The sequence below is a fragment of the Gigantopelta aegis genome, chromosome 11, assembly GCF_016097555.1.
Source record: "Gigantopelta aegis isolate Gae_Host chromosome 11, Gae_host_genome, whole genome shotgun sequence".
In the NCBI taxonomy this organism is placed as follows: Eukaryota; Metazoa; Mollusca; class Gastropoda; order Neomphalida; family Peltospiridae; genus Gigantopelta; species Gigantopelta aegis.
The window spans coordinates 17,722,040-17,748,938 of NC_054709.1; the positions used below are offsets into that span (position 1 = coordinate 17,722,040).

Consider the following 26,899-nt stretch of genomic DNA (forward strand, 5'->3'; position numbering starts at 1 on the left):
CAAGCTGCTCGTTTCTGAGATAATGGGTAGCGTCTATGACTACCCTAGTTCCGCACAAAATTCGAGTACTTTTTTTTACAGGTACCCCATACATGTTTCAAGCACAAGGCTACTTGACACATTGGTACTAGATGAAATAAAATTGCATATTGTTTTTACCCAGATGAAACTATTATTTTTTACAACCAACACACTCACATTTATAACCAATCACAGGACTTGTGGTGTTCACTTCTCTATCAAAAGTTCGGTGCACCTCGAACTTTGACCCAGCCGGAAGTTATTTGGTTTAGTGCTACCTAATACAAATACAAATAATACAAATAATGTAAGTATACCATATCCGATGTCATTGTTTGGGGATACCTGTGGCCCACCCCATGGAATAAATTTGGGGACAGTCCTAACAGTATTTGCCGTGTCAAAGTTGAGCTCGTCACCTGTTTTTGCATGGTCTTGGTGTTTTCAATTATAGCGTCAAGTCTCGGCTCCACTGCCGATTGTTCCTGCAGAGCTTCTTTCCTCTTGACAATCATGTCCTTCTCATAAAACAACATCTTCTCAGCCAGATGAAGGGTCTGCTTCAAGTTGTCGCGCAGTCGGTCAACGTATCTGAAACAGATACAAGAATAGAATTTATTACCCATACGGGCAGAGAAAAGTGGGGAAAGAAACATTATCTTTCCATAGCGAAAGAATTTTTTTTTCTTCTCCTATATACAGTTTGACATTACAATCAGTGCTTCACTATACACTTTGACATCACAAAAGTAAGTTAACAACAAACAAGTTTAACTATTTTTTATCCATTCAATCAGGTTGTCCATGGTGGCAGTCAACAAGTAACTTATGTCATCAGAGATACGTACGTACGTCACAGCTATGGTGTAATGTTGTCCCTTCTTCTCAACTTGCATAAAATTATAAAGATTGATAATGAGTAATAAACAGAATACCAAAGGCTCGGGAAGGACAACATCAATTCATTGATGCACGATGAACAGTATTCTAATTCACTATATATATATAACACGAAATTTGATGGGCTAATCAAATCAATTTGTGGCAGTATAACCAGCATGTACATGTACCTGTCTGAAATTTGGGGGATTCCCCAAGAGCCTATTTGCATATTCATATGGTACTTCTCGCTGTTTAGTTGGATCCACTTACTTTTAAAATACCACCGTTGAATCTTCTTCTGAAGCAAAATGCATGCTCCTCTAAATTTTATGACATAAATGCTATTTATAAACATCTGTGTGACGCTGACAGAAATGCGGGAGTAAGTAATGGCAACTATGCTGAATTATGAATCTTCGTTATTGAGCATTGCCAGTTGTGATGTGTATTAGGAATAAGTGATATTGGTAATAATGGTTGGTATCGTTATTAATAAAACCATAAAATATACAAACAATATTAGGAGCAGCAGTTGTATTACACGTAAAAACTTACTTTTTAATCTGCTTGCACTCTAATTATTCTCCGAGGTGGAGAACTTCAAACACGTTAGTAGTTTCATAGTTTACATAGTAGTTCCGCTCTGTGTCACCGGTAAAACTCAATTTGCGATGGTATAACCAGCATGAATGTCCGCAAATGGTCAAATACAACATAGTTATCCCCCAATTGCCTCGTAGGTCATTGAGTATTCTGTAATTATCCTGCAATCACTATAATTATTTTCAAAATATGATGATTAGTCTCTAAGATAAATTTCTATATTTTCAGTCAATGATCACCAAAGGAATGTTCCAGCTAGTGCACCATGACTGGTATATCAAAGGCTGTGGTATGTACTACCCTGTCTGTGGGATGGTGCATATAAAAGATCCCTTGCTGCTAATCGAAAAGTGTAGCCCATGAAGAGGCGACAGCAGGTTTCCTCTCTCAATACATGTATCTATGTGGTCCTTAACCATATAACCGTAAAATAAAATGTGTTGAGTGCGTCATTAAATAAAACATTTCCTTCCTTCCTTCCAAAGGTATGTTGTATTGTTCAAAGTTACTTATTCTTTTATTTCCAGTTGATTATTTGTAAAATCTGTTATGAAGATTATTTTGTTTTGGTGTGTAACCAAGTGGTCTAAAAGTTTTATAAGCACGGGGCCTGGTTGTCAGCCTTTGACATGTCAAGTTACCTGGTTGTTAACATGTCAAGTTACCTGGTTTTTGACATGTCAAGTTACCTGGTTGTCAACGCATAGATGCCAACCCTAGTTCTCATAGGAATCCAGGCCTTCAAAAATTGGAATCCCACCCCCCAAAATAAAATGTTATCAGTGATGGCTCAGTAGCACGTTTTTTCAACATTTTGGTAAAGTCAAATTCAAGGCCGTACCAAATTGGCAAACATTGCGGGGCTGTTTGGAAGGCCGATTGCTAGACTGGTTTATTCTATATCACCACACTTGCTATGCTCGCTATTCGGTATCCATACGTTTAAAGAATAAGGCAGGAAACCAATCTACGATTGTTGACAGTGAAGACGGAAAGAGTTCCATTTTTCCGGTGTTAACAAGATTTGTGCTTTCCAAAATATGCGAAATTACACTTTCCTTTGTAAAAATTGAAATTTCGACATTCATAATAGCATAATCTATGCTTTAAATTTGTAATGATTCCGCCAAATCCGTAATGGTTGGCATCTATGTCAACGTGTCGAGTTACCTGGTTGTTGATGTGTCGAGATACCTGGTGCTTGAGTTACCTGGTTGTCAACGTGTCAAGTTACCTAGTTGTTGATTTACCTGGCTGTCGACGTGTCAAGTTACCTAGTTGTTGATTTACCTGGCTGTCGACGTGTCAAGTTACCTAGTTGTTGATTTACCTGGCTGTCGACGTGTCAAGCTACCTGGTTGTCAACGTGTGGAGTTACCTGGGTGAGTCACGTATCAACATCAGGTGCTGCATCTGAACTGACGTGAGCTGGTTAACGATGGAGCGAACATCCGACAGCATGGTTGCTATGGAGACCGGGTCAATCTGGATGGACTGGGGGGCGGACTGGAACTGACTGCCAGACAGAGCTCCATCTTCATTCTTCACCTCGTTTAACCTCTGAGTGAGAAACGCTTCCAGCTGTCGAAAAAAAGAAAGAAAGTTTCTTTAATGTAGGCAGTGTTTAATAACGGAAGATAATCACAGGAATATTTTTATACATCAGGGCCCAATTTCACAAAACATCATAAACTTAGTTTTGCACGTAAATGTAAATCTACAACTAAATCACAATTTTTATTACTATTATAGTACAACAAATATAGTTAAAAGTACACGTATTTCATTTCTTTTTGTCCTTAAAATGCTCCATCTTCCGTAATGATGTAATTATCTTCGTGAAATAGATGCCAAACACTTGTAAATGTATGCCTGGTATAACTGCTAGTCGCAGACATAAACTTACTATGTTTTGTGAAATACATGTAGGTCCCAGGGGCCTAATTCACTAAACTCTCGCAACTTTGCGATCTCACGACCAAATTTAATGAGTAGAATTTTCTTTATTAATTATATTAATTAGAGATGCGCATCAAAATTTTAAAGGCCCACTATTTAATTTTTGGATGTAAATTTCAAAATTGTCTGCTTAATTTTTTTCTGTCCCGGGACAAGCCCCTGGCTATCCAGAGACAGGCCCCAGGACGGACATGCTTGAAACTCTAGTGGTATATGAGCATGTAAAAATTGTTCGCACTCGCACTCACACTGCAATGCTAAAAGACTTGCAAAGAGGATGCTTTGTTGTCTAGCAGAGCCTAAGAGACCTTTGTGAATTAGGCCCCAGGTCTTTCTTTAGATTGCATGAAAGTTAAAGGTAAAAGTTTGTTTGGTTTAACGAAACCACTAGAGCACACTGATTAATTAATTATCAGCTAGTGGATGTCAAACATGGTAATTCTGACTCGTAATCATCAGAGGAAACCCGCTACATTTTTTCCTAATACAGCAAGGGATCCTTTAGATGCACTTTCCCACAGACAGGAAAGCACATACCACGACCTTTGACCAGTTGTGGTGCACTGGTTGGAATGAGAAAACCCACTTAGACTGCATCAAAGTCAAGGTGGTAAACATTGTGCCCAAAACACACGTCCAAAATAAATATGCCTAAATTAAATACACATATGCTGACCTCAAAATATTTCAGATTAAAACCACTGAAATGATAAATTTAATTACATTAAAATAACTAGAAATACTATTTTTGAATATTGACAATTCTCCTGCAGCTGTTAATGACAGTACTAATATAAAACAACCTTCCTGTGGTCAGAAAAGACAAAAGTCCTCGTTGTGTCCACATTAGTGTGATCTATAGCCCTGTACATGAAAATAAAGTAACTGTAATTGGATTCCTGTAACACAAAGTTTTTTTTATAAATGTGTCTTAAAAATGCTTCCAGCCGTTGGGGAAAAAAAAAATTGTTTAAAGCCAGCCTTGTTTTATCAAGGAATGTGATATCATTGTAACAGGCCTTAGGATTTCACATTTCATTTAATATATAGGGATGAATGTAGTTTAAAAAACAAAACAAAAAACAAGCCAACCTACCTAGTGTCTTTTTTATTTCCAGCACATTCCCTAAAACTCTTGTTTTGTTTTTTTAAGGCTCAATCATTAAAGAAACTGTCATTCTGTTGATTACGGACTTATGGCACTTAATCCCACCCACACCACACCTAATCCCATGCACCGGTGTGAACATGTCCACTGCAAATTTAAAGGCTAATTTTTTCTAAAATGCCATAAAGTAGCATGTTTCCCACAGACAGAAACAAGATACCATGCCCTTGTTATTAATTCTAGTACAAGCCTTACATCCTTGATGTAAAAAGGAGCTTACTTCATAAAGATCATTAACAAATTCATTTCTCGTTTCCGGATTATCAAGAATCGTCAGTGCATTATCTCCCTTTGCTATTCCTTTTGCCACCAGGCTATCAGCATCGGATCCTGCATCCCCCGCACCAGTTTTGTCCGCAACAGCTGCCTAAAATAAAAATAAACATTGTCTTATTATTTGCTATATCTATCTTTAGTATCCAACATAACCGAGTTAATAATAATCATCCAAAGCACACGTGTAATAAAAAGTGTAATGACCTAATTTTGGGAAGCAACGTTATAACATGACATTGCTTCTCCAGTCCTAGCTCAGACTGTGTATTTAAAATATGACATCATTTCGTCATCTCCTTCTAGTTGTGGCTGAAACATTTTGAATTGAGTCTTGTTATTCATAAAGAAAACAACAATAATAATATAGATAATAAAGAAATTATTACTCACATGTGAGTCGTACTGATTTTACGAAACTCGTGTCAGGATTCACGTATTACACTCGCTCTCGGGCAATACAAAAATCTCAACACTTGTTTCGTAAAATAAGTACGACATACAAGCACGTATAATAATCTCTATGCGACGCACCGCCATCCCAAGTTGTTCCTACATGTGAGGTTTGATGGTCCTGTATGCATCTGTATGCAAGATATGGTCTGGACAAGAAAAAGGTTAACAGACGGACGTACGGACAGACGGACAACGCCATACCATAATACGACCCATAGATGACCGTATAAAAAGTATGGTCTGCTGCAACTTTTATTTTGCAGTGATATGAAAGGAAAATATAACAGAATTACCTGTTAAATACATGTACAAGTAGCAGGTGATATAATCATACAAACATACATCTGTTTTGGGAATATCTATTTCACCTGCAAGACCTAAACAATTTCACAGGCTGTAGTTTGTAGCCCTGAATCAATTTATCGAAAAAGAAAAGAAATGTTTTATTTAACAACCCACACATTTTATTTATGGTTATATGGCGTCAGACATATTATGGTTAAGGACCACACAGATATGAAGAGAGAAACCCGCTGTCGCCACTTCATGAACTACTCTTTTTCGATTAGCAGCAAGAGTTCTTTTATATGCAACATCCCACAGACAGGGTAGTACAAACCACAGCCTTTGATGTACCAGTCATGGTGCACTGGCTGGAACAAGAAATAGCCCATTGGGCCCACCGACAGGGATTGATCCCAGACTGACCGCACATCGAGCGAGTGCTCTACCAATGTCCCGCCTGACTATAAAGTGAAACACTGGCCTGTCTCTCTAATTCAATTCCGGCATCTTCTATCGTGATTTCAGAAATGTCGAAGTCGATGTTGTCTCCAAAATCTACTGCTTCACTGCCACCTTCAGCTCCATCGTCCACCCAATCAATCTGAAACAGTCAAGAGAAACGTGTATTAAAGGTTAATTTTATAAACAGGGAATATTTTCTTTAGTATCGCATTGCGATTCGCTACGCAAGTTTTAGAGATCGCTACACACTTGTAAAGCCGTAAACAGTAGTTGCTAATCAATTTTCAGCTGACTAGAAATATCGCTAATTAGAGTTTAAAAACAAATTTTTTCCCAGGATAATAAAGTAAAGTTTTTTGTTGTTGTTTTTTTTGTTTTAATTTTTTGTTTTTTTTAAATTAAAAATGCCACAAACATTTAATACAAAGACATTTTCAAGACCGGCATGAAAAATCTCCCATTGCCTAAGGTGGGATATGAACCCAGTATCTACCAGCCAGAAGTCCGATGGCATAACCACTACACAACTGAGGCCGATTGTAAAACCGTAAACAGTAGTTGACAGCTGACTAGAAATATCAATAATTAAGAGTTTAAAAACAAACTTTTCCCTGATAATAAAGTAAAGTTAAAACCAGAAAAAAACAAGTTTGTTAAGTTATAGTCAAATAGGATACGACATTATATGGATCTTTTCATTTCCAATAAAAGCTATTTCAATTTTGCTTTTTGTCTGCCTGTTTGTCTATCTGTGCCTGTCTGTGTCTGTCTGCAGTTCTGTCTATCTGTGTCTCTGGTTCTATCTGTGTGTCTGTCTGTCTGCCCGTTTGTCTATCTTTGTCTCTGTTTCTGTCCGTGTGTCCGTCTGTCTGCCTGTTTGTCTATCTGTGTCTGTCTGTGTTGACAGTACTCACTGTTCCAGGGTTTTCTACATCTTGCTCATCAGCTGTGTCTATAAATATTGCTGATTCTTCAATGTGTTCTGGTTTCTTCCCATATTTCCATTGGTACGTTGTTGTGTTGCCGTGGGCCATAACGTGTTGGAGCATGGGAACACTAACCGCTCCCAAGTCATCCCTGAAAACAATTTGAAATTACTGGTCATTCACAGCCAGATAATAGTTTCTCGCACGAGTCCTTTTTTAAATGCGGGGTGGGACGTAGCCCAGTGGTAATGCGTTCGCTTGATGCGCAGTCAGTCCAGGATCGATCCCCGTCATTGGGCTATTTCTCATTCCAGCCAGTGCTCCACAACTTTTGTAACAAAGGCTGTGGTATGTACTAACTTGTTTGTGGGATGGTGCATATAAAAGATCCCTTGCTGCTAATCGAAAAGAGTAGCCCATGAAGTGGTGACAGCGGGTGTCCTCTCTCAATATCTGTGTGGTCCTTAACCATATGTCTAACGCCATATAACCATAAATAAAATGTGTTGAGTGCATCATTAAATAAAACATTTCCTTCCTTCCTTTTTTAAATGGTTTTTTTACACGAGTCTAAAAAAACCCATCCTTGGAGTGAGTTTTAGCAAGCTCCAATGATTGATTTTCTTGAGACGAAGGTCAGAAAAACCATCTACAAAAGGACAAGTGCCAGAAGTATTTTCTAGTTCAATTATACTTAAAATTTTAGGATGCTTATAAAATTAACATTACTGCTTTTTATTTTTGTACCTTAACATCACGACCCTGCTCACAGCTGATATATATAATCTCACTAGAAGGAATATATGCAGTGTAACATATACATATTATTATACGAGCTTGTGTGTCGTACTGATTTTACAAAACGAGTGTCCGGATTTATGTATTGCCCGAGCAAAAGTAATACATGACTCCTGACACGAGTTTCGTAAAATCAGTATGACTCACGCGTGAGTGTAATAATTTCTTTATTATCCATATTATTATTGTTGTTTTCTTTATGAATAACAAGACCCAACTCAGTTTCAGCACAACTAGGAGATGACGAAATGACGTCATATTTCAAATGCACAGTTTGAGCTAGGATTGGAGAAGCAACGTCATGTTATGACGTCACTTCCCGAAATTACGTCATTGCACTTGTTATTACACGTACAGGGTATGCTTCATATGATTATTATTAACTCAGTTATGTTGAACCATGTGGATAATAATATGTGATGTCACATACTACCTTTGATTATGGCAATAGCCGTCTACCTCATAAACAACGAGACCAATTATTCAATGAAAAGGGTGCATTACCATCACGGGGACCGGCCTCGGTGGCATCGTGGTTAGGCCATTGGTCTACAGGCTGGTAGGTAGGTAGGTACTGGGTTCGGATCCCAGTCGAGGCATGGGATTTTTAATCCAGATACCGACCCCAAACCCTGAGTGAGTGCTCCGCAAGGCTCATTGGTTAGGTGTAAACCACTTGCACCAACCAGTGATCCATAACTGGTTCAACAAAGGCCATGGTTTGTGTTATCCTGCCTGTGGGAAGCAGGTTTTTTAGAGGAAACCCGCTGTCGCGACATAGGCTACTCTTTTACGACAGGCAGCAAGGGATCTTTTATTTGCGCTCACAAACTGGTATGGGCTGACAGCTGTGCCCATGACAGGCGTGCACTACAACAGCTTGCTCTGAATGTGCACGTTAAGCCCTATGACCATGACCTGACCTTTTTTTATTTTCAAATGTTTGATAACAACAAAATGTTTTGCTCCTATTTCTAAACGGAGCCGTGAATTAGAAATCTCATTCACATGTCATATTAGTTTATTTCACTAAATTGGTAATTTTGAAATATATATATATATAATATAGTGTTAGAGGAAACCTGTTTTCTGTTAGCATTAAATTAGCGTGCTCAAGGTATCTTTGATAGCACCATCCCACAAACAGGATAGCACATACCGCAGCCTTTTATATATACCAGTCGCTGTGCAATGGCTGGAACGAGAAAATAACCCAATGGGCCCAATGTGGGGATCAAAGAAAGAAATGTTTTATTTAACGACGCACTCAACACATTTTATTTACGGTTATATGGCGTCAGACATATGGTTAAGGACCACACAGATTCTAAGAGGAAACCCGCTGTTGCCACTACATGGGCTACTCTTCCGATTAGCAGCAAGGGATCTTTTATTTGCACTTCCCACAGGCAGGATAGCACAAACCATGGCCTTTGTTGAACCAGTTATGGATCACTGGTTGGTGCAAGTGATTTACACCTACCCATTGAGCCTTGCGGAGGACTCACTCAGGGTTTGGAGTCGGTATCTGGATTAAAAATCCCATGCCTCGACTGGGATCCGAACCCAGTACCTACCAGCCTGTAGACCGATGGCCTAACCACGACGCCACCGAGGCCGGTAAATGAATGAATGAAAGAAAGAAGTGTTTTATTTAACGATGCACTCAACAATGAATGAATGAATGAATGAATGAATGGATGTTTAACGACACCTCAGCATGAAAAATACATCGGCTATTGGGTGTCAAACTATGGTAATTTCACTGAAATAGACCTTACATTTTGTTAATTGCAGGGGTTGACTTTTGATTACAATCATATGAACATAAGAAGGATTATGTTCACTAGAATAGACCTTACAAATGGCAGGGCTTCTAGAATTTTATAAAAATACACTAGCCATGGGATCAGTGATTTAAAAAATTTACTAGCCATGATTAAAAATTCACTAGCTCTACTTTAAATAAATACAATTTTACTAATACACGTACATGTAGTAATAACAGATATGTCACATAAAGAGGGAGATAGGTCTTAAAAACCCTTAGATAGGGGCTGAGAAGAGAGGGCAGGATATTCATATTTACAAAATAAGACTTAAATGCAACATTTGACAAGGTTTTTTTTCAACTAGCTGTCGGGCTAGTTAAAGTATTTATTTACAAGCCCAACACTGAATGTTACTAGCCATGGGAGTGGGGTTACCATAATCTAGAAGCCTTGCAAATGGCTAATTTTATCTTTAATAACTAGTTAGTATCTTTTTTCTTTATGCACAAATGAAAACAAACACCAACCCAGATAGGACAAATAATTAGTTAACATTTTTCCACACAATCAGTTATAAATTTTTTATATAAAATTTTGATCATCACCTCTGTAGAGCCAAACTGGTCAATTTGTGATCATAATCAATCATTGGCATATCACTAGTTTAAAGAGTACAATTTATTACCTGTTGAGTACAAACTTCGTGAAGTTTTCATAGTACTCTATTGTACTGTTGAGGTCAGGCGTAATTTTTGCTATCCTGTTGTATTCCGATGGAAGATCTCTCACAAGGGCAGACAATTCTGACTTGATTTTCTTTCCCTCTATTCCTAGCTGCTTGCACGACGCCTCGTACTTCCTCCTCAAATCAGCGGCATTGTTAACATAGTCACTCTCCTTACGTGTGCAGTCCTGTCAGAAACAAATGGGCATTAAGACACATGGACAGGAACATAGGCTGGAGGGTGGGGGGGGGGGGGGGGGGGGGGGGGGAGTTAAGGGTGTTTTTGAAAAAAAACGTTCTTTTATTTAATGACACGACTGGAGCACATTGATTAATTAATTATCAGCTATTGGATATGAAACATTTGGTAATTCTGACTCATAGTCATTAGAGGAAACCCACTACATTTTTTCTAATGCAGCATGGGATCTTTTATATGCACTGGGTATTCATTAATTTCAACCTATTTTCATGCTTAGTGATTAGTGAGAGAGAAGAGGGTGTAGTGGTCTTACATCTACCCATAGAGTCGTTAAAACTCGCTCTGGGTGGGAGCCGGTACAGAGCTGCGAAACCAGTACCTACCAACTGTATGTCCAATAGCTTAATGACGACACCACCGAGGCCAGTAGGGTGGTTTGAATGAACTCCACCTGATGAACCCCTTCCCCCACAATCAACTGGGTGAGGCTAAAACAATTGTTTACAGGGTAATATTAGATTATTCATATAAGTGTCCTGACAAAATGTAGCCAAATGGGTTTGCTAGGTTCATATTCAACCTCAAACCCTCTGCAAGTCACCATAAGAGTCAGAAAGTTTAAAGGCATATTGTCACAGATCACTGACCTATTTAATGGTCTAACAAAGTATTACCTGAACAAAAATAATTTGACTTGTCCCTAAATGTACTTTATTCAATCATCTTCATAATCACCATACTCCATTTATTAATGATATTTTGTAAAAATAACTGAATTATGGCAATGGTCCATAATTCAAAAACTAAAATTGCCGAGAGGGTTGACATGGATTTCACTCCAACATAGTTCAGTTAAGATGATGCAATAGCTAGATTTGGTTTCCAACAATTAATGTAATTTTTATTTATTATCCATTTTCAGAGAAATAAGGTCCTTAAATCCATGACAGTATGCCTTTAAGGTTCAATGTGGTGAACTGTCTTTACAAAAGATGAAGGAAAAAAAGTCAGTTTTTTTTAACGACACCAATAGAGCACCCATTGGGCTATTTCTCGCTCCAGTCAGTGCACCACGACTGGTACATCAAATGCCGTGGTATCTGTTATCCTGTCTGTGGGATGGTGCATATAAAAGATCCCTTGCTGCTAATCGAAAAGACAGCCCATGTAGTGGCAGCAGCAGGTTTCCTCTCTCAATATCTGTGGTCCTTAACCATATGTCCGATGCCATATAACCGTAAATAAAATGTGTTGAGTGTGTTGTTAAATAAAACATTTCCTTCCAACAGAGCACATTCATTTCTTAATTGTAATAGACATAAAGATAATAGGATTTAAACTGAATAATTTTAAATAAGAGTTTTCTTAAACTGAATGCCAATCACATTTGTTTTGTTCTTAGGTGTATCAAAGACTGGCAAATTATTTCTCATTTATTTATAAATTGATTACACAAACTGACATATTAGGCGGAGTTACAAAAGGTACTTATTGCTTAGTCATGTGTAGCTTTTCTAAACAGCCATGTTTATTTTATAATTTACAATAAATGCAGGTGTTTAGGGACATGTACATCATTATTTTGTCTTCATTTAAGGCTTACGTGCATTAATAACAGTCATACAGTATTCATGTTTAAAGGGACATTCCTGAGTTTACTGCATTGTAAGATGTTTCCGACTAATAAAATATTTCTACGATTAAACTTACACATTAAATATATTTTCTTGTTTAGAATATTAGTGTCTGTATATTCAATGTGTTTCTGGTCATCTTTATATTTGTAAGAAGCCCAAACTGAATTTTGTCTTCAAATAATTTCGTACGTACGAAAAAATCTTTTTTAGGAAAAAAAAAAAAATTTAACCTAGTACAAATATTAGAAGGATCAGAAACATGTTTAATATACAGCCACTAATATTTTATGTAGAAAAATATATTTTATATGTAATTACAGTCATCAAAAAGTCTCTGTTAGCCGATAACATCTTAAAAATTGCAGCGAACTCAGGAATGTCCCTTTAATAAATACAGTTCCTTACATACAAACTTTAGACAAATGGGTCTCCTGTAGTAGATCAGAAACAGATTTTACTTTTGAAATATTATACCATACTTAAAAAGGAAATACTAAAAACAAAGAAATTAAAGTGGGGTTTTATTTTCAAGATTTGGTTGAATTTACAGACAACATAGATTGGTAATGTACAATGTAACTACATATATTTATAATGCTTAAACACCTGTGTTTACTTTCATCGATTTATTTCTGGAAAATTGCAGTCGCCATTACTGTACAATGTAATATTTGTCACTGGTGTATGAAGCGGGTGGGGCAAGATGGGGCATGTGCCCCCCACTTTGTAGCAGCAGCGATGGTTTTTATATATTTTTAAATGTATTTATAGTTATTAACTGTTAGATAAATTTCATGCGTTTTGATAGATCAATAGCCAATGCATACCACAAGTACACCATCTCATTTATGGGAAAATACAGGATTTGCGTGAAAATACAGTAAGAAATGTCACGCGACTTGCTTCACCGGTTGTACGAAAATACAAACTGTAGATGAGACCGATAAAATTTTCTCCAGCACACCTCACCAATTAAATTTGTTAAAAGACTTGAATTCATTATAAATGGGAATACTACAATTCGGTAAATTTAATTTTTATTGTTTATTTGATGATTTCTTGAGCATGTTTTTTGGCCAAAAATTTGCTAAATTGTAGTTTTTTTGCGTGTTAAAATCTAATGCTAGAATATAGCATTGCGTAATCAGTTACTGTGTTAGAACTTGGGCTAATTATCATGAACATATTTTAAGTAATAAATCGACATGCTTTTTTACAGGTTCTACAAGTTAGTACAACATGAAAAATATTTTCGTTCAGCTGCGGGTGTTCAATTTTGATTTCCCGATACGATTACAACATAATCGTAAACGTTTAAAACATGCAAGATAATAAGGCGCTAAGAGTTGTCTCCCTTTGTGAAACACAGTTCTCGAAATGATTTCAGGGTGAAAAAAAACAGAATCCTTGTTGACACTCTTAAAGGGACACACCCTAGTTACAGTTATTTGTTAACCATTACGGCGTTGTTTTTCGCTATTAAACCCCATTTTTGACAAATAAAATTGCACTTTACTTACATTTTATTATTTAGAATACACATTTCCATTCACCTGAAGTGCTTTTTGCTAATCCTGATGTTTGTAAAACCACGAAATGCATTTTTTGCATTTTTTCACAAGACGTGTTATCGAGAAAAAAACGTTAAGCAAGCGAGGTCCAATCTATTTTTAGAGGGAATCTTCCTGTGTAAACGTCACAGATGTTGGTATACCACGTGACCGTTATCATTTTGGTTCGGTTTGTTTTCTCGTGCACGGTTCGCGCAATCAACATCCGATTTGTTGTTGTTCATTTGTGAGATTTTTCTTCATAGTTCGTGAACATTTTCAGTAACAATAAAGCAGACAAGTAAGTGTCTCAATACAAAACGTTACAAACCCGTAAAACCAATAATTTTGCTAAGTCTTACGATATCTGGAGAAGGGATACAACCTGGACAGAACAGTTGGAACATGTCCAGGAGAGGTGAAAAGAACGCACCCCTAGTCTGTGCGCACTCTGTGAAATTTGTCGTGACGTAGGCATTTGTTGTGCTTCGAGCGACATCTACCGGTGACATCAGAATACTAACTTTCAAAATTATTTCAAGCAATTGGGACATGGGGATTCCCATGGTATTTATCGATATAAAACCTGCTTTTTCACTCCATTTGATAAAAACATGATCTAAGTGTGTTACAGGTTTGTAGATTAACCAAATTATAATTTATTTTCGCTGGATGGAACTAGGGTGTGCGGCTTTAATACCCAAACAGTTAAAAAAAAAAGCTGTAATTTATTTATTTATTGATGTTATGTTAATGTTATTATTAAACTCAAACTCAAAATGTGTGTGTACTTTATTAAAAGTTTGACTGTTAGTGTAATTTTAGTTTAATTATAAAACAAATATCTAAAAGGTAATAAATTCATTACACGTTTTTTTGACAGGCATACAGGATTGTACGCCCCTCTAAAATCTGTATTTCCTTCGGCTGTGCCTCAGGAAATACAGATTTTGGACGGGTGTTCAATCCTATCAAAAAACTAGTAATATATATATGTGTGTGTTCCCCCCCCCCCTCCCCCCACACTTTTTGCCACCTTCCTACGCTGGTGTCTGTAATTAGGAGAGAGCCTCATAAGTTGGATAACTTGTGCCCTATCCTTTTGTGTGTGTGTGTGTATATATATATATATATATATATATATATATATATATATATATATATATATATATATATATATACATATTATATGCAATATAAAATATGTTTTCAATCAAAACCAAAAGTGGCTTAATAAATACAGATCTAAATATTTTTGAAGGTCAGAGGTCAGCCCAGTTTCTACCTTCTGTGTTTGTTGACATCTTGCAATCTGTTTCTTCAAGGCTGGCACTTCATAGTTGACATTCCGTATCACCATCTGAGCCATTTCAGCTACAATAAGAACAAAATACATAAAACATTGTGTCAGTTTTTAACTTTTATTATTCTTATTTTTGTCTTGCTTATATTAATTTAACATTAAAAAACACCTTCATGTATGTTTTTGCTGGTCCATTTCAGGGAGGGTGCAGCTCACCCTACTTTAGCATTTTCCCAACTCTTTTCGTATTTTGCTTCCCAATTTTATTTTTCTGCATCACTCTTTTTCCTGATACCACAATATTTTACCAAACCCACCTGCATATTTACCCAACTTGCTATTTTGAAATGCACATTTGTTTTCACACTATATCACATCACTATATCACATACTGCAAGACTACACTAGTTCATAAAACAAACTGGTGGCCATAACATTGTAAACATTGGGTTTTTTTTACTATGGTAAAGTTTTATTTATTTCTGAAGAGACCTTTTTCAAAAATTGCACACAAGTTTAGTGTTTTCTTGCTATTTGCAAAACATGTTTACATCAAAACCAAACAGAAATTATTATTTAAAAAAAAAATAAAAAAATAAAAATTATGAAGGCTTTAGAAGGACTACGAGTTGGGAGAGCAATTAATCTTTTTTACACTGAGGTCTGATGATGCTTGAAAAAAATCATACTTACCCAGATAAACACCATCTTTTTCATAAAGTTTGATTATCTCCGACCAATCCTAAAAATTAACAAACAAAACAAAATAATGTCATTATTAACACCAGGGTTCATACACTTCCTTTAGGAAGTCAAAATTCAAGGGTTTTTCAAGCACTTTCCAGGTCAATTTACCCAAATTCCAGGACCTTACAGTTTCCACAGGTCGTTAAACAAGCAAGTGCCAACCATGTTTGTGGGTTTACAATAGATTCATTAACTTGACACGCTCCCTGAACTTGCTAAATACCCAGCGGCAAAAAGTGACAAACTTTCTTTTCCAATATGTCAACGCTGTCGCTTGGATCTCGTGGCCGCGTGATTCTCGCATCGCGAGATAAAAAACAACAACAAACATTCACACGTCAACTGAGCCGGTAAACATCGATTGGCCGGACGATTGGCATTTGATTGTGCCACGGAAATGAAACAAATAATTTAATTACATGTTAAATAAAGTAAATAAAGCCTCCGTTTTAGGCGTTTATATTTTATTTGACATCAAATTATCATTTTCAAGGGTTTTCCAGACCGCAAGATAATTTTCAAGGGTATTCAAGCACTGGAATACATTAGTTTATTTTCAAGGGTTTTCAAGGGTTTTCCAGGCGCGTATGAACCATGTAACAATTTATGCATTACCATGTTCACGCAGGCCTCTCCATTTTGAAAACAGCAGAAGAGTAATCAATGGCACACTTGACAATAATTCAATGTGAGAAATTTTAAGTATGGAAAGACTTGGACATGGAACTCTATTTTCATGCTCATACACCAAGTCCTTGGTTTTTGAAAATTATAGGTGAGTGGAAAATCGCACACCTCAATATGCTAAGGCGAGTGAAAAATCACTCTCCAAAATAAATAAAATAGGCAGTGTAGCTCCAATTGGATTTTGACTGGTACGTCTACAAAATTGTTAATTAAACAAGTATTTCCCGATTTGTTCAAAAACAAGAAATACCTGTTTAACGACTGCATGGAAGCCACTGCCATGTTTTTAATTTTTACTGTTTTAATAAAAGGACCTTCCTATCAGCTAAATGAGCTATGAAAACTGTTGATTTTTGTAAATAGTGGAAATAAATATACCCATCTATTTTACGTGCACCGTTTATTGAGTGTAATGTGCATGGTTTTTCACTCATCAGATTGAAATTACGTGCGCTGTACGAGGGCGATCGCACCTGCGCACCTTAAAAAGCAAAGTCTGTATACCCTCAATGGTTTTCGCAGGTCGCAAGAAGTTCTACACATTAACAAAATAAACATCATAATAAAAAAGGTACTGTTCACGGGGAGTACATGTAGTTGGGACAAGAAAATACCGTATTCCAATGACAGTGTAAAATAGGGGTTTTTTTTTGGTTCATGACACCACTAGAGCACACCTAACATGCTATTAGTGTTTAGCTTATCAAGCAGCTTGTTGTAGTGGATGTCAAACATATGGTACATTGACATGTAGTTTTAAAAATACCTGATACATTTTTTCCACTACTAGCAAGGAATCTTTTGTATGCACTTTCCCACAGACAAGGGGCTAGATGTAGCCCAGTGGTAAGGCATTCGCTTGATGTGCGGTCAGTCTAGGATCGATCCCATCGGTGGACCCATTGGGCTATTTCTCGTTCCAGCCAGTGCTCCACAACTGGTGTAACAAAGGCTGTGGTATGTGCATATAAAAGATCCCTTGCTGCTAATCGAAAATAGCCCATGAAGTGGCGACAGTGGGTTTGCTCTCTCAATATATGTGTGGTCCATAACCATATGTCCGACGCCATATAACCGTAAATAAAATGTGTTGAGTGTGTCATTAAATAAAACATTTCCTTCCGTTTTTTTCCCCACAGACAAGACAGCATATGTAAACTACAGCCTTTGGGGCACTGGTTGGAACAAGAAAAACAAAACAATGAGAGAATGGGAGCACCAAGGGAAATCAGTCTTTCTATCAATGCACCTGAAACGAGCACTCTACCAACTGAGCTAGATCCTGCCACATGGCTGAAAACAGAAAAAGTTTGTTGTTTAACGACACCACTAGAACACATTGATTAATTAATCATCAGCTATTGGATGTCAAACATTGGTTAATTTTGACATACAGTCTTAAGACAGGAAACCCGCTACATTTTTTCATTAGTAGCAAGGGATCTTTTATACGGACCATTCCACAGACAGGACAGCACATACCACGGCCTTTGATATACCAGTCATGGTGCACTGGCTGGAACAAGAAATAGCCCATAGGCCCACCAACGGGGATCGATCTCAGATTAACCGCGCATCAAGCGAGCGCTTTACCACTGGGCTACGTCCCGCCCCAACCTTTGGATGAAAGAAAGAAAGAAAGGAATGTTTTATTTAACAACGCACTCAACACATTTTATTTACAGTTATATGGCATCACACATATGGTTAAGGACCACACAGATTTGGAGACTACATGGGCTACTTTTTCCTATTAGCAGCAAGGGATCTTTTATTTGCGCTTCCCACAGGCAGGATAGCACAAACCATGGCCTTTGTTGAACCAGTTATGGATCACTGGTCGGTGCAAGTGGTTTACACCTACCCATTGAACCTTGCGGAGCACTCACTCAGGGTTTGGAGTCGGTATCTGGATTAAAAATCCCATGCCTCGACTGGGATCTGAACCCAGTACCTACCAGCCTGTAGACAGATGGCCTAACCACGACGCCACCGAGGCCGGTTCAACCTTTGGTTGAAGACTGAAACATACCTTTAGACGTTGGGACGCATACTGGCCAAAGATGGTTTTCTTTCCAGTCTCTGTATCTTTGAGCAGTTTCAGAATCTTCAAACAGTGAAAATAGTTGATATCTGAAATAACATGAAGTACATGTGTATCTACAGATCTATACTGAATTTGCAGACTTTTTTCTTTTTTTAGAATTCAAAATTATTTATAAAGATATTTTGGGATTCCGTGTCATAATTTTAGACTTCCGACTTAAAATCTGCAATTTGTGGAAGCACACAATCCTGATATAATTCAGGGGATGGAATTGATATAAATATGCTGGTGTGTTCAAGACTGACGCTGTCCAGGACAGGCGTGCACCAATAGCTTGCTCTGAATGTGCACGTATAGCCCTATGACCTGACCTGACCTGACCTAAGACTGAAGCATGAAATGCTAGGAATTGAGATGCAGTTCTAGAACAAGACTCATATTACTATACATATGGAAATAAATTAAGCAACACCTAATTCATAGACCTATAATTCTGTGAATTACGAAAATAGAGCATTTTCTTGAATGATTTATTAACATGTGGCATCTTGCTGAATAGCATGACTTTCGTGGAGATATTTAATGCACGTGCAACGACGAACAATGCACGTGAAATGTCATACCCTCAACAGTGTTGAAATCAAGTTTGTAATGATTACATGTCACACCCTCTCCTGTCAGTTTGCATTGAATATTCAGTACCATAATTGTCATGGTACGTCGTAAATTGTCAGAGGCGACAAGGTGGCAAATTATTGGCATGAGAAATGCAGGAATGTCCCTCAGACAAATTGGACGTCAACTTGGGCGCAATATTTCCATCATTTCAAGACTGTTGAACAAACACAGGGCTACCAATAATATTAAAGATCGTCCAAGACCTGGCAGACCCCGTAAGACAACAATAAGAGAGGATAGAACATTGTTGAGACTTGTTAGGGGCCGTTCATGGGACTCAAGCACATCTTTAAAACAACAGTGGTTACCAGGGAGAGCCATTTCCTACAGGACCGTCAGGAATCGGCTGAAAGCAGCAGGATACAGGGCCAGAAGGCCCATCAAGCGTATAAAACTGTCTCCAGCTCACAAAGCAGCACGACTTGCCTGGTGTAATCAACGTGTTTGCTGGAACATTGCATCATGGTGGAGGGTTCACTTTTCCGATGAGAGTCGTTTCTTATTGCATATGGTGGATGGTCGTACACGTGTCTGGAGACAAAGGAACACAGCCATGGTTCCCCACAATATCCAGGAGACGGTTCCCTTTGGGGGAGGGTCAGTCATGGAATGGGGATGCATTACCTTGGGTTGCATGATGGACCTCATCACCATTCGTGGTAACCTTAATGGGCCTCGGTATCAACAGGAGATCCTTGAGAGAGCTGTTGTCCCCAATTTTGATAATCGTCCTCTAGCCACAAGACCCATCTTCATGGATGACAATGCCAGGCCTCACAGAGCACGTGCTGTCACCCAGTTCTTGCAACAGAATACTGTTGAGACCATTCCATGGCCAGCCATGAGTCCAGATCTCAATCCCATTGAGCATCTGTGGGACATTTTAGGCCATCGTGTTCGACAGTGAGACCCACCTGTCCAGACTCTCAATGAATTGACTGCTGCTTTGCATGAGGATTGGAACAGGATTCCTCAAAATCAAATCCAGAGATTGATCCAAAGAATGAGGAGGCGTCTTGAAGCAGTTGTTCGTGTGCAGGGAGGTTACACGAGGTACTGATGGAAGGTCAATATTTGGACTTGCCAGACATTATTCTTCAATTCTGTGAACCAGATGTATGCATGGTACTGGCAGTTAAGTCTGTGCAACAACAGTGAAATTCGTAATCTTTTTGAATGAAATGAAGACATTTTCCAAATCTGTACCATCTTCAAATAAACCACATTATATGTCATGGTATTATTGGCTTTGTTTCTCCTCATCCCTTTCTGTTCATTGAAAATTTCATATGGTATGGAAATCTTTGACACATTTCAAGAACCAGTTCATTAAAGTCGCTCAGTCTGAGCAAATACTGGTGTTGCTTAATTAATTTCCATATGTATATTTTAACATCAATGTGGACAACTATAGAATAAACTGATGTTGACTGAATGGTTCGGTCGAACTATCCGATGGGTCGAACATTTTCTCGAGCACCGACGGGGTTCGAGCCAACAGGATTCAACTGTACATGTAATTGAAATATTGCTACTTTTCAATAAGTTTCAAACATACATGTATATGAGTCTAGACTCTAAAAGTTTTATTTATAAGCACAGGGCCAGAACTATGTGTATCTTAGTAGTCGTACTTGCTTCTTCTACTACTAGCTTGCTAAGCTCCTCAACTTCGGGCATATCTTTAATTGCCGCATTTATTTTCTGTCGGATCTCGACAGCGGCTATCTGCCATTGCTGATTGCAGTGTCGACGATTCACCAGCCAGTCTAGAAAAATAATCATCCATAACAAACAATGTGTTGCATACATGCACGAATATCCTAAAACAAAGAAATATTTGTCACAAGAATGATGAATAAAATAGCAGTCACATTTATTTCATTTCAACTTATTTTCATGCTTATATCCAATTAAGGTTCAAGTACGCTATCCTGGGCACACACCTCGGCTATCTGGGCTGTCTGTCCAGAACAGAGTGTTAGTGGTTAGTAGTTAGTGAGAGAGAAGAGGGTGTAGTGGTCTTATACCTACCCACAGAGTTGTCAAAACTCTCTCTAGGTGGCAGCTGATACCTACCAGCCTTAAGTCCGATGGCTTAACCACGACACCACTGAGGCCAGTTAGCAGTCACAAACTGGTATGGGCTGACAGCTGTGCCCATGACAGGCGTGCACTACAACAGCTTGCTCTGAATGTGCACGTTAAGCCCTATGACCATGACCTGACCTTTTTTTATTTTCAAATGTTTGATAACAACAAAATGTTTTGCTCCTATTTCTAAACGGAGCCGTGAATTAGAAATCTCATTCACATATCATATTAGTTTATTTCACTAAATTGGTAATTTTGAAATATATATATATATAATATAGTGTTAGAGGAAACCTGTTTTCTGTTAGCATTAAATTAGCAGTGCTCAAGGTATCTTTGATATGCACCATCCCACAAACAGGATAGCACATACCGCAGCCTTTTATATATACCAGTCGCTGTGCAATGGCTGGAACGAGAAATAACCCAATGGGCCCAATGTTGGGGATCAAAGAAAGAAATGTTTTATTTAACGACGCACTCAACACATTTTATTTACGGTTATATGGCGTCAGACATATGGTTAAGGACCACACAGATTCTAAGAGGAAACCCGCTGTTGCCACTACATGGGCTACTCTTCCGATTAGCAGCAAGGGATCTTTTATTTGCACTTCCCACAGGCAGGATAGCACAAACCATGGCCTTTGTTGAACCAGTTATGGATCACTGGTCGGTGCAAGTGGTTTACACCTACTCATTAAGCCTCGCGGAGCACTCACTCAGGGTTTGGAGTCGGTATCTGGATTAAAAATCCCATGCCTCGACTGGGATCCGAACCCAGTACCTACCAGCCTGTAGACCGATGGCCTGCCATGATGCCGGTATGTTTTTACCACTGAGCTGCGTACGTCCCGCCCCAACAGAATAATGGTTCATGTGAAATATTGTGCCCTGAAGGTAGCACTAAACCAAATAACTTCCAGCTGGGTCAAAGTTCGAGGTGTACCACCAGTCCTATGATTGGTGATAAATGTGAATGTGTTGGTCGTAAAAAAAAAATAGTTTCATCTGGGCAAAAAAATGTATGCAATTTTATTTCATCTAGTACCACTGTGTCAAGTAGCCCTGTACTTGAAACATGTATGTATGGGGTACCTGTAATAAAAAGGACTCAAATTTTGTGTGGAACAAGGGTAACCATAGACGTTGCCAGTTATCTCTGAAATGCACAGCTTAACCCCCAATTTTGTCAGATACACTTTAAGGGCGAGTGGTGGTAGTATTTATATCTGTGGCGGTTATGCAGGTAGGAGGTTTAGCCACATATGTTACTATTCTAGAATTTTTATAAAATCCACTAACTATGGGATCAGTGATTTTAAAAATTTACTAGCCATGATTAAAAATTCACTAGCCCTACTTTACTTTAAGTTAATACAATAATACTAAAAATCAGATGTCACCTAAAAAGAGAGATATAGCTTAAAAACACTAACATCTGGGGGGTTGGCGTGGGGGCAGGATATTTATATTTACAAAATAGACAACTGTAACATTTGATAATTGTTTTCACTAGCTGTCGGGCATGGCAATAGTAGTTATTTACTAGCCCAAAATTGAATATCACTAGTCATGAAGTAGGGCTACCATAATCTAGAAGCTCTAGTAGAATACACCATTAACATGCTACTAGTGTTTAGCTTACCAAGCAGCTTGTTGTAGTGGATATCAATGGGGAGACTGTGAACACCATCTTCAGACATATTTACACTGTATCCAGACCAGTTCTGCGAATGAAAAACAATCAATGAAATGAAAAAAGGAAAAAAGGAAGGAAGGAAATGTTTTATTTAATGACACTCAACACATTTTATTTATGGTTATCTGGTGTTAGACATATGGTTAAGGACCACACAGATATTGAGAGGAAACCCACTGTCGCCACATCTTGGGCTACGGTACTCTTTTCGATTAGCAGCAAGGGATCTTTTATATGCACCATCCCATAGACATGATAGTACATACCACGGCCTTTGTTACACCAGTTGTGGAGCACTAGTTGGAATGAGAAATAGTCCAATGGGTCCACCGATGGGGATCAATCCTTGACCAACCACACACCAAGTGAAAACTACAAACAGCCCAAGAAAGAAAAAGGTTTAATGAAGACTTTCCTCTGACAAAGACAGTCATGCGTATAAATTTATTTGCAGTGTGTTTAGCTTCAAAATTAAATACTTTCACATTTTTCTGCATCTTGTGGGATCTGGATTCAACAAATTCAGATTTGCATAAATGTACATAGTTAACTAATGATCAGTATGCAAATATAAACATGCACATGCAGAAGACTGCAAATGCTATATATATTTTGGACATGATTGCCATAAATAAAGACAATCCCCATCGGTGGGCCCATTGGGCTATTTCTCGTTCCAGCCAGTGCACCTGAACTGGTATATCAAAGGCCGTGGTATGTACTACGTACCCTGTCTGTGGGATGGTGCATATAAAAGATCCCTTGCTGCTAATCAAAAAGAGTAGCCCATGAAGTGGTGACAGCGGGTTTCTTCTCTCAATATCTGTGTGGTCCTTAACCATATGTCTGATGCCATATCACCATAAATAAAATGTGTTGAGTGCATCGTTAAATAAAACATTTCATTTCTTTCCATAAATAAAGAAAACAACAAGTATTTTAATGTACATACGAGTCATGAATATGTTTTGCCCTATTTTGGTTCATGTGCAGAAAAATTAATTTTGAAGATAAAACTTAACAAAAAATAGCATATATATATATAAAAAAAAATTGACTGCGAGACTGGGAACGTAAACAAACAGTCTACAGGTGACATATTACTTTTTAAAATGAAGAATTTCAAATGGCGCGATTTAACAGACCACGACTCAACAGGGTGCAGCATGTTTTAATTATTGTTTCTTTTTTGTTTGCTTGCTTGTTTTTAATCTTGTTTCACATGTTAGTTTTTTGGTGGTTTTGGTTGATGGTTTGGGGTTTTTTTTTTAGGGGGGTGTTAATGAATAAATGAATGAATGAATGTTTAAAGACAAAACAGCACAAAAATTAACATCGGCTGTCAAATCGTGTGGCCCAAGCATTAACACAATTAGTACCAGGTACTGTATTAAATTTAAAACTAAAGTTGAGGAAAGTCACTTTTCACACCCTTGTTTTGGCTTCGTACACAATAAATATAGCACATCTCAACGTAATTTCACTTGAAATCAAATTTTGTAAATTAATTTATGGTATAATTTTTTATTATATATATAATAGTTTCTTCAAACACATAGAGACCGTTGCATAAAATTTGTAACATTCAAACAAAAAAATTTCAATAGCAATTTTGCATTGGAATTTTTTAAGCATTCTGAAAAAGGAAACATCATGTACCCTGTTTATTGTTATGATAAGGCGACGTAATGTGACATCATTGGAATACTGACGCTATTCAAATTCAAACTTAGCTGTATTATTACAATGCTTCGCCACATAAAAATAAAAACTGGTCTCCTAACTGTGACCCATCAAAATTCAATAACGAGCAGACAACGCTGTTTACAGGTCGGTATGTTTTTATTTTTCATAATTCTGGACAAAAAACCTCACAAATGAATGACATGCAGATTTCAATTGCACGAACCGTGCACGAAAAAACAAATTGAATGGAGTTGGAAGCATAACGTAGTTAGGGACGTTGATGATATATATGCAATAAATATTCCCTGGATATCAACCGGAGAGTGTATGAAAAATTGAGAAAACGCTGTACCAAAATTCGTCCATCCACTCCCACAGTAACCAACTAACCATACACTGAAATATATCATGTCAAAAAATTACCATTGGATATATGTTATATCTATTGTGTACAAAGCCAAAACAAGGGTGCGTAAATCGGAAAAGTGACTGTTGTCGACCTAAGTCTAAGAAATAAATAACTTGTAGTCCATTCCATAGCATGAAAATTAGCTGTTCCCGGCCTCGGTGGCGTCGTGGTTAGGCCATCGGTCTACAGGCTGGTGGGTACTGGGTTCGGATCCCAGTCGAGGCATGGGATTTTTAATCCAGATACTGACTCCAAACCCTGAGTGAGTGCTCCGCAAGGCTCAATGGGTAGGTGTAATCCACTTGCACCGACCAGAGATCCATAACTGGTTCAACAAAGGCCATGGTTTGTGCTATCCTGCCTGTGGGAAGCACAAATAAAAGATCCCTTGCTGCTAATCGGAAAGAGTAGCCCATGTAGTGGCGACAGCGGGTTTCCTCTTAAAATCTGTGTGGTCCTTAACCATATGTCTGACGCCATATAACCGTAAATAAAATGTGTTAGTGCGTCGTTAAATAAAACATTTCTTTCTTTCTACAGGACAAACTATAGTTCATCAGGTAACAGGTCATTTCGCCCTTATTACTAGTTCACCCAAGTCATTTTGATCAGGGTCAATTCGTACCTCTAACCGAGTCGTTTTGCCATAATTTTTATTTTGTTAATAAAGTACATTTATTTACTAATATATCCTATATCCACTGATTTTTAGATTTCACACATTGCAGTCTACACTACGTGTTTATATTTATAGATAAAAATAATGTTATAATTTTTTTTATTTCCGATATCATTTACTTGATACACAAAATACGTACAGGTCTTAGATAATATACAGGCAATATATTCACATTATTAATAATTTAAATCATGAACAGCAACACTGCATACTACTGAATCCTGATGTGCTGTGGTTTCTTATTAAATATACATTATACTACGTACTTATTACTAAATATATATAACATACGGCAGTTTCACACGCAAACTACGGCATGTTGATTTCGCTCAGCTGATAAAGCTCTCTATCTCTTTCTCTCATCTTTTTTTACTTATATTAAATAATATGGTGCTTTAATTTTATCATATCACTTGATTGTTACATCTGTATATTCTTTATGACGTATTGGAGAAGATGTTGACCGATCCATGACCATTATAATTTGGTAATAAATGTTTAAAACAAATTATTAATATCCAAAGACAGAAAATTATGTGGTAATGAATAATGAATAAATAAAAAAAAAAAGACTTCAAAACATAAATTTATTGGACGGTGGGGGGTGGGGGGTGGGGGGCGAAACGATTCTACGAATAAGATTTAGGGCGAACCAACCCTCTGTGAATAGGATTAAGCTAGTGACCGTCACTGGGGGCGAAACAACGCAAGGTTCGAAATGGTTTTGGGGCGAAACAACCCGGAACAGTTCATCAACCTGCAGCAGTGCTAAAGACTCTTCGAAAACAGCAAACTAAAAAACAATAACAACATATGGAAAATTACATTTCCGCACGTGGAAACCGTTTCCTTGTATTTTATAGATTAACTGCGTTCATTGGTCGCTGAATGAAAGAAAATGTTTGATTGGATATTTTTACTAAATCCGCAATTCCAGGAAGCTCCTGCATTTTGTTCGATGTATTTTCACCATTAATTTTGCGCACCAACTCGAAATCGACTTGTTGGCTATGGGGTGGAGAAATAAAGTATTGCTTCATCACCAGGGCCCCATTTCACGAAACATCGTAAGTTACGTCTGCTACTAGCAGTTATGCCGGCCGTGCGTTTACACTTGTTTGGCATCAATTTCACGTAGAAAATTACATC

General features: G+C 37.7%; 2 protein-coding genes across 4 annotated transcripts in view; one reads left to right on the forward strand and one right to left on the reverse strand.

Annotated features, from left to right (window-relative positions):
* The window catches only part of LOC121385241 (CDK5 regulatory subunit-associated protein 3-like), a 28,345-nt gene extending 1,641 nt beyond the window's left edge, over positions 1-26,704 (reverse strand). Inside the window, exons 1-12 of one of the 3 annotated variants that reach the window (XM_041515835.1) lie at positions 26,576-26,704; positions 22,923-23,004; positions 20,815-20,949; positions 18,488-18,588; positions 15,715-15,763; positions 15,004-15,092; positions 10,291-10,517; positions 7,024-7,186; positions 6,129-6,248; positions 4,854-5,000; positions 2,885-3,087; positions 441-612 (exon numbers count right to left, since the gene is read on the reverse strand). In XM_041515835.1, coding sequence (XP_041371769.1) covers positions 441-612; positions 2,885-3,087; positions 4,854-5,000; positions 6,129-6,248; positions 7,024-7,186; positions 10,291-10,517; positions 15,004-15,092; positions 15,715-15,763; positions 18,488-18,588; positions 20,815-20,949; positions 22,923-22,980 — 1,464 coding nt within the window. In that variant the 5' untranslated portion in view covers positions 22,981-23,004; positions 26,576-26,704. The other 2 variants (XM_041515836.1, XM_041515834.1) reach the window with 2 other exon arrangements.
* Positions 1-26,899, forward strand: part of LOC121385242 (zinc finger protein castor homolog 1-like) — an 87,484-nt gene that overhangs the window by 21,877 nt on the left and 38,708 nt on the right. The window lies entirely within an intron of this gene.